Raw genomic sequence first — 16,182 nt, forward strand, 5'->3', positions numbered from 1 at the left:
ATATATATATATATATGGACTAAAGTATTTGTGAAATGGGTAGAGCAAGAAGTATTTTTCAGGTTATTTTATTATTGCTCTTAAAGCTTTTGAATGTGGCTTTAATCATCCTCATTCCCATTATAGTGCATTCATTCATTCATTGAAAATTAGGACATAGTATATAGGAGATACTCTATAAAAACATAGAGATATAAAAAGGAACAAGATTAGGAAAATATTGGGAAACCTGTCTGATTGTGAGGGAGACAATACTTTTTTGTACCACATGCTGTTATAAACACTTGAACACATATTAACTTATTAAATCCTCACAGTAACTCTATAAGCTGGTACTGTTATTTTTATTTTTCCAATGAGAAAACATACACAGAAAATATTGCAAAGCAATATCACTCAGCAAATATTCTTCTGAATCAGATCTCAAGATTCCAGCCATCAAAAAAAATGATGACTGTGGTTGCTACAGAGAGAGTGTTTATAGCATGCGTGATGCCCTGGTTTCAGTGCTTAGCACTGCTCTAATAATAATCATGGTGATTATGATAATAACTTTTAATTGATAACTTTTCATATGCTGAGAATTCGAGTGCATTTCCATGTATATACATGGAATCCTCAGATTGACTTTTTAAAAACAATGGAATGTTTTCCCTTTCTTCACAGGTAAAGAAACAGATTCATGAAGGCTAAATGGTTGTTCAACATCACTCTGCTTCCTCTGCCTTCTCTTCATAGGCATTGAAGAAGAACAGACAGAAGATAGCTTTTGTAAAATGTCCTGGCTAGACATAATGACACCTAATTTAAGGTGCTTTGAATACAGAGGGCAAACAGAATTCTCTTTACACTCTTCTGTACATTTTTTTGGCATCAATCAAGCAAGTTCTGCTAACTTTTTGGTGCCCCCTTGTGGACTACACTGGAGTTATCTAACCTAACATTCTTTTTCTTTTTCTTTTTTCTCTCTCATTGAGTTTATTGGTACATTTTAGGTATGCAGTAGAGTTACATTCATCATTGGGATCCTGTACCTTTACATGACAGGTCTTGATTCTCATTTTTCCCCTTATCCCTCCCCTCCCTTCACCCTCTCCTCTCCTCCCCATTTACAAACACTACATTTCCATTTTTTCTTTTTCTCATATTTTTTTCTTTTCCCTTATTTCTTTTGCCTACCCTTCCCACTTGCCCTACTCCTGTAGCCCTTTTCTTCCCATTTAACGTTGTCAATTATCTCATTAGGATCTTATGTACCATTATAGTTTTTCACACCTGAGAAACTATTCGGTATTTACACATGTGTGACTTATTTACTTCACTTAGGAGTATATCCTCAATATGTATCCATTGTCCTATGAATGACTCTAATTTATCATTCTTTAGGGCTGAGAAGTATTCCATTTTATAGAAAAAACACATCTTCTTTATCCAGTCTCCAACGGATGGGCAAATGGGCAGTTTCCAAGTTTTAGCTATTACAAACTGTGCCGCTACAAACATATATCACTGTGATATGATTCTTTTAGTTCTTTTGGAAAGATACCCAGCAGAGGGATGGCTGGGTCAAATGGAACCTCTAGTCCCAGGTCTTTGAGGTATTTCCTAATTGATTTCCATAGTGGTTGCACCAGTCTTCACTCCCACCAACAATGGAGAAGGGTTCCTTTCTCCCCTCAACCCCATCAACACTTATTGTTTGCTTTCTTGATAGCAGCCATTCTTTGTTGGGTGAGGTGAAATCTCAGAGTTGTTTTCATCTGCATCTCTCGAATGACTAGTGATGTGGAACATTCTTTCATATATTTACTTGCTGCTTTTACTTCTTTGTCTGAGAAATGTCTGTTCATTTCAGATGCCCATTTTTGAATTGGATCTTTATATTTGGGGGGACTGATATTTTTGAGTTCTTTATATATTCTAGATAAGAGTCCTTTGTCTGAGGAGCAACTGTTACAAATTTTTTCCCACCTAACATTGTTTTTCTACCATCACATCTTACTTTCTTATGCTAGGAGTCAGAAAACATTTTTATCTATCCTCTCTGCAACTTCTCACTTCTTAGTTAATTTATATCTCAGGGCTCTCTCATACGCAGCATCTTGAATTTTCCTTCATTATTTCCCATTTTTTACCAATTCTCATACTTAAGAAATTATATTTCCTTGCTCTTTTTTTGTCAGCAGGAGCTTCTATCACAAGGAGTTTAAATTCTATTGGAAATCAGAGTTTAATGCTTTTCTGCCTCTACTGTTCTTATTCAGTGCTATATTTCTTTCTCTGTTACTGCATGCCTGAAAGGCTCTATAGAAGCCTTAGTAGTGTGCAGAGGATTAGGTGAAATTCTTGAAATTCTTTGAAGGAGGAATTTGGAAAGGTTTGGAGTTGCAGGCTAGAAAAGTTCTAGAATGCTGTAAACAGAGTATGATGGGTAATTCTGGTTAAAGTTCGGCAGACCAGAATGCTGATAGGAATACAAAAATAAAGACCAGGTTCAAGACGTTTCAGTAGGGAACAAGGACTAGCAGTTAAACTAGTGATAATATATGTTCTACCCTGGCAGAAAAATGTTTCTATATTTTGCATATTATTTCTTAAGAATCCAAGAGACTGAGATTAAGAATGGTGGATTAATTTATCCAGCAGAGGAAATCTCAAGACAGTCCAAAGTTTAGTTTATGGCATGTGCACTTCTTGCTACCTTTAGCAAGATTCATAGTTAAAATTGGAGGCAAAAGGCAGATCATAAAAATTTGAAAGTATTAAATGTTAGCCCAGAAGAAACCGTACGTAAATTTGGGACCAAAAGTGGTGTGAGTGCTGAGGTGATTAGCACCTATAAGATGATACCAAGTACTTTCTACAAGGATAAGAAAAAAAGATGCTTTGAGGTCGTCTCAGAAATCAGTACAAGCTCACCCATTTTAGGATCAAGAGTGTAAAAGTCTAAACTTTTCATTTGAGAGAAGAGTACCTGTGACACTTGCTCAAGAAAACCCTCATAAGGAATTTGTTCATTAGAATTCATTTCACTCTGCTCAGCCATCCAGAAACTTAGAGACAACTGCTGGCAAGGTCCAAGGAGTTCTAGGTACTGCACACTCAGCAGACCTTGGTATTGTCCATGTGATGCTGGTTTACGAGTTGGCAGAATGCAAGCATTGTAGGGTCACACAGGCTTCCACTCAGATTTCAAAAGAAGACCTGGTAGTCTAGGCAAGGAATCCCTGAGAGTGCAATGTGTGAAGCCTTGAGAATGAAGCAGAAGGTGCCGTGGAGACCTTAGGAAGTTGAGATGGTGGATTGATGCTGAAGAAATATGTAGTCCATGAATGGAAGTAGACCAAAAGAGAAGCTATATGGTCTTTAATGATAAAGCCATAGAGTTGGGGGGGGTGTCTGCCTAACCCTTTTGGAAGTCACACTTTATCAATTGTGTGCTCCAGAAGATGGATATAGAGCTACTGAACTTAATGTTTCCTGTTATGGATTTCATTTGGTCTTGCTTTGGTCTGATATGATTGTTTTCTATCCCCCTATTCCTCCTTTTTGAAATGGGAATATTTACCCAGTGCCACTGCACCTTGGGATTAAGTGACCTGTTTTGATTTTTATAGATGTGCACAGCTAAGAGTTTGAGTTGAGTCTCAAAGGAAACTTGGACTTAGGCATTTAAAAAGTCTTGGAACTGTTGACATTTAGGTGGAATGAATTGTGTTTCCAGCTATAAATGGTTTAGTTGTATTATAATGGACAGAATTATGAACTTGCTATTATCTCTATTTGAAGATTGATTATGCTTTAAGCAGATATGTTTGAGTATGAAGTTAACAAGTTTTGAGATGTGGCAGTTAGGGGGGAGTGTCAACTTGATTAATATTGGGATTTGCCTGGGGAATTGGTGCAACACATTTCTAGAGGGTCATGGAGGCCTGACATTGGGGTCTGTGTCTGGTCTCTTTCCCGTTTCTCTGGCACTCTTCTCTGGCTCTGCTTACTGGTTGCCATGAACAAAATAGCTTTGCTCCCTCATGCCCTTCTGTCATATTTTTGCCTTGGAGCCAAGTGATCATGGACTGAATCACTTAAAATTATAATCCAAATTAAACATATCCTCCCTGAAGTTGTGAGTGCCAGGTATCATATATCAGTGATATGAAAGATAATATTACTAATATAAAATTCAAATCGGTGTTATCTGATACATTTTGCTGATTCCACATTTAGTTGGCTCAGAGCTCAAACTCATAGGAATGTACCTAGTAAAACCTCTGAAACATAATGAGTATGCAATACATGTTTGGTGAGTGAATAGACAAATGTTAAAACAGATCTATTTATACCTGAATCAAGACAAAGAAAAGTAATGAATTTGGAATTAAATGGGAGATATAATACTTAAAATGTCAAAATTCTGGAAACTCTCAAAGTGTCTCAGAAGTTTTCCTCTTATTTTACATGGAAGTGTTTTGTGTCGCTGTTCTTTAATAAAGAATGTTTTTAGTTCCAGATGTTCAAGGAATGAAAGAATCATGTTGGTGTTCATTTTTTCATGTTTCTATAATATGATTTAAAACACTTTCTGATTGTGCATTCATAGTACATTAACCGCATTATATCTAAAATGGTTATTGTGATATGATCTTTAAAATTAATACTTCTATGGGTAAATGCAATTGACTACCAAATAAGTAAGATCTGCAGTCTGACTATCTTTTGAAATGCAACCAGGTCATTGGTGTGGGAACTGACTGTAACTGACTGGTGGAAAATTAGCATAATCAGAAATCAGAGAAATCAAGTTTTAACCAAGTGTGAGTTTGGATTCTTTATCCTATATTTTCCTGTCTAGACATATTAGAATGTAAATAGATTAAAGGGAATCTAACTAAATCGGAAAACTTCATAAGTGTTTCTAGACTATGAAACATTTCTAGACATAGAGAATGATTATGATGGCACAAGGCAGTTTAATGAGGCTACCAAATCCCCACTTTTATAAAAGGAACAGATATCTAAAGAAGAGAGTAGGACTTTTTATGAAGTTCATCTGGCTTGTAGATTTAAGAGAGACAGATGAAATGCTTCTCTGGAGAGGCTTGGATCCAAAGTGTAAGCATGTTTACTGGGTTAAATAGCCATACAGATGTTTAGACATTCTTAGGGCAAGAACTAGAGAGAAAAGGAAGGATTCTGGAAACCATGTAGCTATGTTGATATGCCTATGGATGTGGGGATGTCTAAAGAGGTTAGAAAGAACAGACCCACCTGCATGCACAGTCTTGAGGAAATGGCTACACAAATTAGGGCCATTTTAATGGATAGAATAAATCAGATTATTTCAGTGATTTCTCTGCATCTAGTACGTCCTGTAAAACTATGCTGATAGAGCACACCTAGGTGTAACCAAGCATAAGTGAAAGACTTATGAACTCAATCGGTTAGACATTGTTCTGAAAGTTATGTTTCCCTTTTATCTCTTCCAGATATGGATCAACTCTTAAACAACTTAGAGGTCCAATTTAATGCAGAAGCTTGCTCAATGGAAGCTTTCAAACAGGTCAGTTGTCAGAAAATGAGGTACAAATATTGAAGTATAATAGTGTTGTGTACTTGGAAATTATTGCAGAGATAAAGCTTATTTTTTACTGATGTATTTTAGGATTGAGAATGGATGAAGGAAATTAGATAACCAGGAAGTATCTGAGTGCCTGATTTTCAAATTCAACTAGAGAGTAAATCTGGCCTAAAAGAAATAGCCTCTAGGATCAAGGGTATAGAGACAATATTAGACTGTTGGAAGACAGCAACAGCTATTTATCTAGCAATATTCCATACTTCAGGTACTATAAAGATTGTCTTATTTAATGCATTGTCTTATTTAATCTCCACAATAAATTTGTTGAACAGTGTATTTATTATTTGGATTCTCCAGGGGAAACAGCTGAGATGCATATGTACACATGACTATATCTATTTTTCTATATGTATATATAGCTATCAAATATATATCTCTATCTATCTATCTATAGATACACATAGAGAGAGATTTTATAAAATTGGGTTACTTGATTAGGGAAGCATGCCAAGTCCAAAATCTGATGAAGTGGTCCAGCACACTGGACACTCAGGAGCAGCAGCAGTTTTACTCCAAAAAGTAGAATACTAGTAGAATTCTTTCTTGCACTAATATGTCAGGCTTAATTTTATTAAAAACTTTAACCAGGACTGGGGATTTAGCACAGAAGTGCTGCTGCCCGCCTTGCAAGCACAAGGTCCTGCCTGATTTGCAAGTACAAGTTCCCAAGTTTGATCCCCAGTACAAAAAAAAAAAAAACAAAACACAAACAACAATAACAACAACAAAACAAAAGCAAAACTAAACTAAAAAAAACCCTTTAACCTATTGTTTGAAGATCGTACATATTATGAAATTACAATTCTTTACTTAAAGTCCAGTGATTTAAATGTTAGTCTCATCTCTCCCAAAAGTACCCAGGAATAAACCCCACAAACAGACACACAGAGGGTAGGGGAGGGAAGCAGGATGATGGATCAAAAGAGTGAGGGAGAAAAAATTAAAAAAGAAACAGAGAGGGAGGGAGAGAGAAATATCCAGAATAATTTTAACCACATATCTAGCACTGTAGCTGAGCTGAATTGTAACATAAAATTAATCATTGCTATTCTCAAGTATTCCCATTTTATTTGAAAGGAACTGGTTTGAGCAATATGAACAAGCATTTAAAACAGATTATTTGGCTTACAGAGCAAATAAATCTATGCTGGATATTAAAGTGTTGCCTTGTTCAGTCTTTAGTGAAACACAAAAATAGCCAAATTTCCCCAGAAAATCCTTAAAATGCTTATAAATTTGAGTATCCAGCTTTATATATATAGCACTTACCTGTTCTTTTACATATTTACAGATAAAATATCTCATTTACAGTTGGGAGTCATTCTGTATTTTAATTGTTTTTGGTCACTAAGTATTTGACCCATGATGTATAATTGAATTTAAATTGCATGTGTACAATTAATAAGACTCTTTTCTAATGTTTTAATGATATTAAAATCAATTTGATGTCTTGTTTAACTTATGTATAGTTGTTTCCACTTAGAAACTATTTACACAGTAAAACTTGCTAGCTGTTGCAAAAGGTGTACTGTTTGCTGGAGCATAGTCATAGTCTACATCAAGAAGAAGCCGAGTTTACGTAGTGAGTATTACACAAAAATCTATTGTATGTGTAGTAGAAATAGTCAATGACATGTTATCAAGCATACATAGCTACTTGGTTTTGTAATCTCTGAGTGTACTTAAGTACATGTATAATTCTAGAAATGTTTTCCCATATATTATTGACGTGTACCAAGTTTCCAGAAGCTGAATTCACTTTGTAATTATTTATGTGTAGAAAAATTATTTACAGCAGATAATCTAAGTGAGTTTTTTCATTTCTTACTATTTCTAGGATTTCTGCATTTACTAAAGTTAGGGTGGGTATAGTACATGGCCACAGAACACTGGTTATGTCTCAGGGGAGTTTGTGTTCTACAACCACTCAATATTGGCATCATTCCACAGTGAAAAAGCTTCCTGGTTTATTTTGTTTTGTAATTTGTTAATATCACAAGTTAGGATTGGTAGGTGAGTGGCTATCTTTCTCAGGACACACATAAAGCTCACCCTTCTCTGAATTGCTATCTCACTGATATAGGGCACCAAATAATCCTAATAATGAAAATATTGTAACTTCCAATGTGCTAGATATTCCAAAATGTGAGTTCATGTTCTGTGAAAACAAAGAATGAATTTTAGGAACAACGGAGGCTAAAAGTAGAAAAAAATTATTGAGAGAAAGATAGCTTGTGTCCAAGAGAGACAGAATGAGGACCAGAAAGAAGTGGCTTGCCCACCCACCTTGCCTCTTTTATGGGGCAAAGCCAAGAGGTGAGGCAGGTACAAAGTGGGACAAAACTGTAAGATACATTGAAAAATCACAAGGTGAGCATGAGATGGTGAGAGGATGGGAATTGAGCTGGGGACAAGAACACCTGAAAGGAGGCTTTTATTAGGGAGATGGGGTCTAGAGGATGAGGTACTGGGGCTGTCTCAGACAGTGGCGAGAGCAGTGGGGCAGGGACTGGCTGGGTGAGGTTCTATCTGGGCAAGCGGTCATGGGGGTGCATAGTGGAGGTAGATCTCTGGCTGCAGCCAGAGGTGAGGTTTAAATCTCTTGGCAAATTTAAATTTCCCAGTGGGCAGGACTAGAAGTGGGAGAGCTTTGTGGCAGGAAAGTTGGGTCTTTGTTTCTCTGGATTGATTTATTATCTGCTGGGAAGCCATTTAGGGTGTGGGGTCAGGGCCATTTTATCTAGCAGGGTACTCTCTCAGGTGGACCAAAATCATGATCAAACAAGATTACAAGTATACTTGCCCAGCTAATATTAATTAAATGAAGATCAAATGGGGAATCTAGTTACCTAGGAAGCATACATAGATTTCCCAAAAGCAATGTGCTAGCTAGGGATGGTTTGGTCCCCAATTAAGGTGATTGATGTCTATTTAGAATATCAATCAGTGTTATTCATCCCTAGGGGAGTAGGTGGGCATAATAATTTCTTTTTCTTTATAATGTTAACCTTCAGTGAATGTGCCTCAGTTGTTTTCAATGCTTAGGGCCCAGAATTGTCTAACTGCCTTATAATTTCCAGCTAATAAGTGGTCTGCATTATTTCCCCCTCAAACCAGGGATTTAGCTCAGTAGTTCCACCACCTGCCTTGCAAGTGCAAAGTCCCAAGTTAGATCCCTAGTACCAAAAAAATTAATATACCCCCTTCTGATGAATTATACCTGACTGTGGTTAGGGGAGAAAGGGCATAATTTTTATCATCTAATGGCTTTGAGCTAAGAAAGGTCAATATGGGAGAGACAACAGTTATGGGCTCCCTTCGGAGAGCTAATTTAATGGGCCTCAGAGAGAAATTATATTGTAGTTTAGCAGTTATAACTTTCTTTACAAGGTTGATCTATTGGATTCTAGTAAAAGGTGTCTAGCACATTTGTCACTGATTCCATTCTGTAAGACTGCTTGGGGTTTGGGAACCTCTAGGCAAAAATAAACAAATTTTTAAAGAAATTGGAGCATATGTCGTATAAGTATGAGCCCTAGCATGAACAGTCAGATTAGGGAAAGCCATGGTTAGAAACTGAAATAGTGATTGTCACCTCTTGGCTCTTAGGCTCTTTTACTGATGGAGGTTATCTGTAAGTCTCATATTTTGTTATAAGTCTCTCTAGTTATACCTGTAAGAAGATAGAGACAATTTGAAGGACAATTTAACTAAAACTTTTTAAAACTTCTGTTTAGCTCTTATACATTTTGTACTTTACCAGTGTAGTTAGAAATTGCCAGAAGGGGTCAGTGATTGGAGTTCCTTTTTATATTTAGCTTTATTATTATGGTCTTGACTTAATATTTTTAATTGTACTTTTTTATTCGGTATTTATAACCAAGTTAAAGTGACATTTGTATCAATTAAATTCACTTTTTGCTGTCTGTCAAGGTCAGTTAAGTCTCCTCAGTCATTCCTTTGGAACCACGTATAGAGCCACTCAGCAATTCTGTCAGTGTCAGTTATCAGGATAGGTCATAACCTTGCTTGATTATGTTGCTTTCAGTGAAAACATGGGAGACTCTTCCCTCTTGGTGACTCTCCTTTTGCTGATTTTGTCTGACAGCCAGCAATCTCCCTGTTCAGGAAGTTGGGTGACTCACCAAAGATGTAGGATCCTGTGGAAAAGATTCCCTGATGTCTCGAATCCCTCATGTCATTCATTTTTTTTTTCTGGTACCAGAGATCTAACTCAGGACCTGGTGTTTACAGGGCAGGCACTGTGCCACTGAGCTACATCCCCAGCCTTCATTCATTGATCTTTAAGAGCCAGGATGTTGGCTGTCCTCTTAGCCAAGTTATCTTTCTAGTTCTGGTCTCTAGGCTTTAGTTGTTAAATACCCAGAAGAGAAGATCAGTGATATTATTGTAAAGGAAGCAATAAGCTTAATTATTATAATTTCATTTGGAAATTAAGCAACTTTGAAATATAAAGTACAGTTAGAGGACTGAATTTTTTTAAAAAAATCCACTATGGTATTTTAGACATTGAATCCCTGTAGACTGTTAACAGATAACAGTTATATATTATATAGTGAAATGAGATCAAGAGCCACACAGAATTTTAGCATGACAATTATGATGACATTATCTTTGCAAAAGAGTTAAATATCCATCTTAGTATTGAGTAGTCTTTTAGTCAAACACCTCCTGACCACAAGACAATAAATGACACAAAGGAAACTCTCATTTAATTTGTTACTGTTTAATAGGATGCTGTCAAAAGAGAACATACATATTGGCCTACAAATGTAACTTAGAAGTTTATAATGTCTAGCCTCTAATTTTAGTGTATGACATCATTTGGACTATTCGATGACTGAGCATCTAAGAGTGGTGACACATATAACTTATATAAAAACTATTATTTAACCAGTGATCTCATGCTGGCTTGACATGTACCTCCTATCACAAGTAGCTGGAGTGCAAGAAAAAGTCAGATACCCGAGTCAAAAGGTTATAACCATAAACAATATCTTAGAAGACCTGTATACCCAGAAGTTATGAATATATTTATTTTTCCATGAAATTAGCAATAATGAGTGTCACAGTTATGTGAAACTCTTTGTCCCTTTAGTTTTGTATAAAGAACATTGTTTAATAAGACCTTATTATTTTTTCACAGAAAACAGCCTTTTGGAGATCACCAATGTAAACATCACAATAATACGTTTAGCAATGTTCATTGGGGGTGTATTTTCCATAAGGCTATGGAAATTATTTGGGGCCTCTTTGTGAACAAAGGCTGGAGAAAGATTTCCAGGCAGCTGCACTCTTATTCACCAAGGGCAGTCCTGTCCAATAGTTTTCCTAAGCCCACGGGTCCCCATTTAATTATGTTAACAAACTCTTAGATGATCTATGAGAACCAGATCATTAACAATTAATATATTATTTTTGACCAATGAAAGATTCCTGAGTTATTATACACAGACAACAATATGTATTATATTTGTACAACCAGTCTTGACATCGTCTTGATCAGCTAGCCATCTGGGTAGCATATCTTTACCTCTAATGACACATATCTATAAGACAATTTAAGTTATAGGCAAACATCTTTTTAAAAATCGAAAAGGGCAATAAATAAATAAAAGAAAAAATGTGCTCTAACAAAAAATAGCTGTGCATATTGTAACAAATTGGACAGACAAACACATATAAGACAATTTGTTTATTAACCAGAGTACTCAGATATATTTGGTCAAGTTAAATTAATAATAACCTTTTTATAGTTTTTAGGTCTGTAACTATAAATAAGTCTAATCAGAACTTTTGTAGGTTAATTAACAGAGATCTCATAATAAGATTCAGAAGAGAAAAAAACTTTACACTTGTGAAAGCAAAAATATATTTAAAGACAGGCCCTAGGCTGATGGTTTGTCTGATTGGAATATCTAGCTATATAGGCTTCTTATTGCTGCTTTAATAGCCACAGTTGTTGAATAGTCACAGCCAATACCAAAGTTGTTGTTTTGATACTCACATATAATTATTTCCTCTTGAGGGACAGATTGTTAAAAGTTAACTTTAACTATTTTTTAGGACTGGGTGTATAGGCCATGTCGGCTGTAGAAAGAGACTTGATGGCACCACTTGGAGCCAACTATGTATGTTAAACAATGGGGGAAAAGGTCTGTCAGGGTTTTAATATGTCCTGTTGTAGATGTCTACTTATGACAGTTTTTTAAAATTTTGCCTGTGAACCTTGGACCATACTTAAATATAGGCCTATTTTAAAAGAGTCTCAGCATATCTCTGATAATAGTGGCTGGCATGGCAAGATTTCTTGGAGAAAAATCATGACAAGAGAGGCAGTCCTCTTCGGACTGTGGCTGTTTCCATTTGTCAACATCTATTTTTAGTTAAAACTGTTGTAAAACTCATAAAATTTCCTAAGAATGTTTTGTTTTATCAGTGAACTTACCTGTGTTTTAAAAATCAATCAGTTTGTCTTTTGTTATAAAAACCAGTTAGCATCATTTTTGAAGGGAGAAGTAAGAAGAGTTAATCTCTAACTTTGCCTAAGGACTAAAAGGCAGATATACTTTGACTAAAACTTATATATTTATTTTCAAAAATTTAAGATTAAATCTAGACCAGTTTTTAAATATGGTCCAGAGATAAGTGAAGGTCATCTTTAATCTGGAAGGGTTCCTAAGAGAGGTAATTTACCATTCTGGAAGCTTGGTCCTGAAATCCAGCAGACAGATGAGAGAATTGCCTTGAACCAAACACTGTTAAAAACTGCATTATGTGTAGGGACAGGGCAATAGAGAAAGAATAGTACATTGACTCTCAGTATGGCACAAGAACTAAATCTTAACTATCTCAATTAAAACAAGAGCTTTTTCAGAGTGAATCTAATCTTTAGCAAAACATCTCCAGAGACAAGACCTATGGAAGAGTCTAGCTGCATTACCAAGTAGAAAATTAAAGCAATAATCAAACAACCTGAATGGCTGATTTTTTTAGCCTTTTGAAAGACAGTGAGATAGAACATTAAACTATTAATCAGGTTGCCAAGTTAAAGCATGGGTATCTGTCTTTTGGGTTTCCTTATAAACTGATAGAGGAGTCATGCAATGTCATTATATTCTGCTATCCAAAGGCAATAAAAGCCTAGGAATTCTTAGGAATCTGGTAAGCTGTTTTAGTCTTGCACTGTGGGAGGGAAATAATTGGTTTTATTCTTTCTTCCCCCAGTCTACAGGTTTCCTTAGATATGATAAGGGCTAAATATTTTACTTCAAGGTTGTAAATTTGTTCTCTAGGTCTAGAAACCTTATAAGCACTATCTGTTAGAAAATTTAGCAGAGCATGTGCACCTTGGCCAGAGAGCTTTTCTGAGAGGACACATGACAGTTTTACAAGCCTGATGGGAGAATATAGTATTTTCTTTTATCATATCAGGAGCTTATCTTTTCCCTAATAAATAGTTGACTATTCAAAATAATTAATTGGCTTAGTTCTCATCTTTCTTAGAACTTTAAGAATATATGTCTAAAAGTCTTCTGTTCTATTTTCCTGTCTGGTTAGAAAGACAGTGTGTGCTTTGTATAGGGACTGCTTAGTCTCTAGTAGGAACTGGCTGTTTCCCTGTCTGTCTGTCTCCTGATCTTCTAAAATTAAGATAATATTTGTCTTTAAATGTAATACCAGCTTGTAATACTATTTGTCTCTCACTAGAAGTCAATGTTTGATTTCAAAGTAACATTACATCTTTCTAATCTAGTGCATAGGTCTCAGTAAGTCCTCTAAAGACCTCAATATACTTATTAGGATTTTCTAAAAAACTCTTCTATATCTCCTTTGTTTATTTGTCTTAGATCACTGAGAGGTAAAGGCATATAAGCTCAAGTAGTCTCATACTTGCCATTTATTTCATATAAGGAATATTGTCTTTGAGGGGCCTAAACAACTGAGTTAAGGATAAATATAGCCTCATAGAGATTTTTTTCATGGCTATCCTAGAAACTCTACCCTCAGCAACTGGTAGTCAAGGCTTTGATTAACGTTGCCTTGGAAACCTTCTTCACACATTCTAAAGGGCAAGGAGTATCCTCAGGCTTAGTAGTACTGAATGCCTTAAGGGCTAGTTGTCTGGTTTTTCCTGTGGCTTACATTTAGAATTTGAACACAAGAAAGAATTACTTTTTAATGCAAAGAAGGTCTGAACATGAGGCAATTTTGACCACTTTCTCTTTTTCTTACAGTATGATTTTATTTGCCAAACATCATAATCAATACTTTATTCTGTATTCTATTTTGGTTGTAGGCAATTGACATGATTTTGACATTGAGTTTTCTAGAAGAAATCTAAGAGAGAGAAAGGCATCCGTATCTTCTCTACTTGATTTCTATGCCCTTGAGAATTACCGAAAGCTGATTTCACTTGAGGGTGGGTGGCTGCCAAATTGAGAGAGACACAAAAGATAAAATAAGACTGGACTCTCTACCCTTTTACCCACTGAGATCTTATGTTTCCAGGAAATTCCTGTTCTTACCCTTGTAGATACTTCTAAACCACATTATAATTGATTCCAGTTATAACGGTCATGTATAAAAAGGAAGTTTTGCTAGCAAAACCAATAATCAAGAGATTTAACATCTGCTTTCTAGTTCTTTGAAAGGGAGAGAGGAAATAGGTTAATAGTCAAATTAGAACAATGTTTTTGCCTGTAAAAGAGATCAGCTGTAGAGATAGGTACAGTCAAATAAATGTCTTGGAGAGAATCTTCCCTGGGCCCTAAGGTAGAGAAACCTCCAGAAATTTCTCTTATCTGGTCACCTAGGCAACCTTCATTAGTAGCAAGACAAGGCTACTCCTTTAAGGTCCATTTTAAATTTACTAAGTATTTGAAATTTACAGATTAAACTTATGTTCATTTCCTAGCAGCCATAATTCACATGTTATTAAAGACACTTTTATCTGTTTCCTATGTGCACATGAAGGAAGAGAAAGGCTAACCAAAATCCCCCTTTTTAATCTAGTTAGCATATAAAAATACAAATGGAAGTTACTGTTATTTTTCCATGTGTAAGACAAAACAGTACCTGCAGGTTGCCTTTGCCTGACTTCTTGGAAGGCAAGGCAGTCTAATTACAAGGTGGTTAATTCTAAAGTTAACTCCCAAAGGGGAGTTTCTAACTTACTAACAGAAAGAAAAAGTTCAAATAAAGTTTAAGCTATTCAAATGGCCAAAAAATCACCACATAGCTCTCTAGAAGTCCACAAAGTTTCAAAGTCCATAACTTTCCACCAAAGATATTTTTCTTTTTTTTTTCAGCTTTAATTGAGTTTATTGGTACATTTTAGGGATACATTACAGTTACATTCATTGTTGGGATCTTGTACCTCTACATGACAAGTCTTGATTCTCATTTTTCCCCCTTACCTCTGCCCTCTCCTCACCCCCTCCTCCCCTCCCCATCTACAAACACTTTATTTTCATCTTTTCATTCTCTCACATTTTTTTCTTTTCCCTTTTTACTCTTCCCCTACCCATCCCACCTTCCCTATGCCTTTAGCTCCTTTCTTCCCATTTCTAAATGTCAGTAATCTTATTAGAATCTTATGCATTGTTGCAGATTATTCACACCAGGGAAACTATTTGGTATTTACACATGTGTGACTTATTTATTTCACTTAGGAGTATATCTTCAATATGTATCCATTTTCCTATGAATGAATCTATTTTCTCATTCTTTATGGCTGAGTAATATTCCATTTTATAGAAAAACCACAACTTCTTTATCCAGTTTCCAACGGATGGGCAAATAGGTTGTTTCCAAGATTTAGCTATTACAAACTGTGCCGCTATAAACATGGGTGCACATACTTCTCTGTGATATGATTCTTTTAGTTCTCTTGGAAAGATACCCAACAGAGGGATGGCTGGGTCAAATGGAACCTCCAGTCCAAGCTCTTTGAGGTATCTCCATATTGATTTCCATAGTGGTTGCACTAGTCTGCACTCCCACCAACAATGGAGGAGGGTTCCTTTCTCCCCACAACCCCGCCAACATTTGTTATTGTGTGATTTCTTGATAGCAGCCATTCTTTGTGGGGTGAGGTGGAATCTCAGTGTTGTTTTCATCTGCATCTCTCGAATGACCAGTGATGTGGAACATTTTTTCATATATTTTCTTGCTGCTTTCACTTCTTTGTATGAGAAATGTCTGTTCATTTCGGATGCCCATTTTTGGATCGGGTCTTTATATTTGGGGGGACTGATTGTTTTGAGTTCTTTATATATCCTTGATAATAGTCCTTTGTCTGAGGAACAGCTGGTAAAAATTTTTTCCCACATTGTAGATTGTCTCTTAGTTCTGCTAATGGTTTCTTTTGAAGTACAGAAGCTTTTTAGTAAGATGAGATCCCAGTTGTTGATTCTATCTGCTAGTTCCCGTGCTACTGAGGATTTGTTCATAAAGTCTTTTCCTATACCAATGTCTTCCAGAGTTCTGCCTAACTTACCTTCCAGCAAGTTTAATGTTTC

At 35.9% G+C, this 16,182-nt stretch overlaps 1 protein-coding gene across 3 annotated transcripts in view; it reads left to right on the forward strand.

Moving 5' to 3' along the window:
• Positions 1-16,182, forward strand: part of Klf8 (Kruppel like factor 8) — a 203,579-nt gene that overhangs the window by 133,763 nt on the left and 53,634 nt on the right. For all 3 annotated transcript variants that reach the window (XM_010610114.2, XM_010610112.2, XM_010610113.2), the window contains exon 2: positions 5,487-5,560. In XM_010610114.2, coding sequence (XP_010608416.1) covers positions 5,489-5,560 — 72 coding nt within the window. In that variant the 5' untranslated portion in view covers positions 5,487-5,488. The remainder of the gene's footprint in view (positions 1-5,486; positions 5,561-16,182) is intronic.

The sequence above is a fragment of the Fukomys damarensis genome, unplaced genomic scaffold (genome assembly GCF_012274545.1).
Source record: "Fukomys damarensis isolate Sample0158 unplaced genomic scaffold, DMR_v1.0_HiC HiC_scaffold_39, whole genome shotgun sequence".
Lineage (NCBI taxonomy): Eukaryota > Metazoa > Chordata > Mammalia > Rodentia > Bathyergidae > Fukomys > Fukomys damarensis.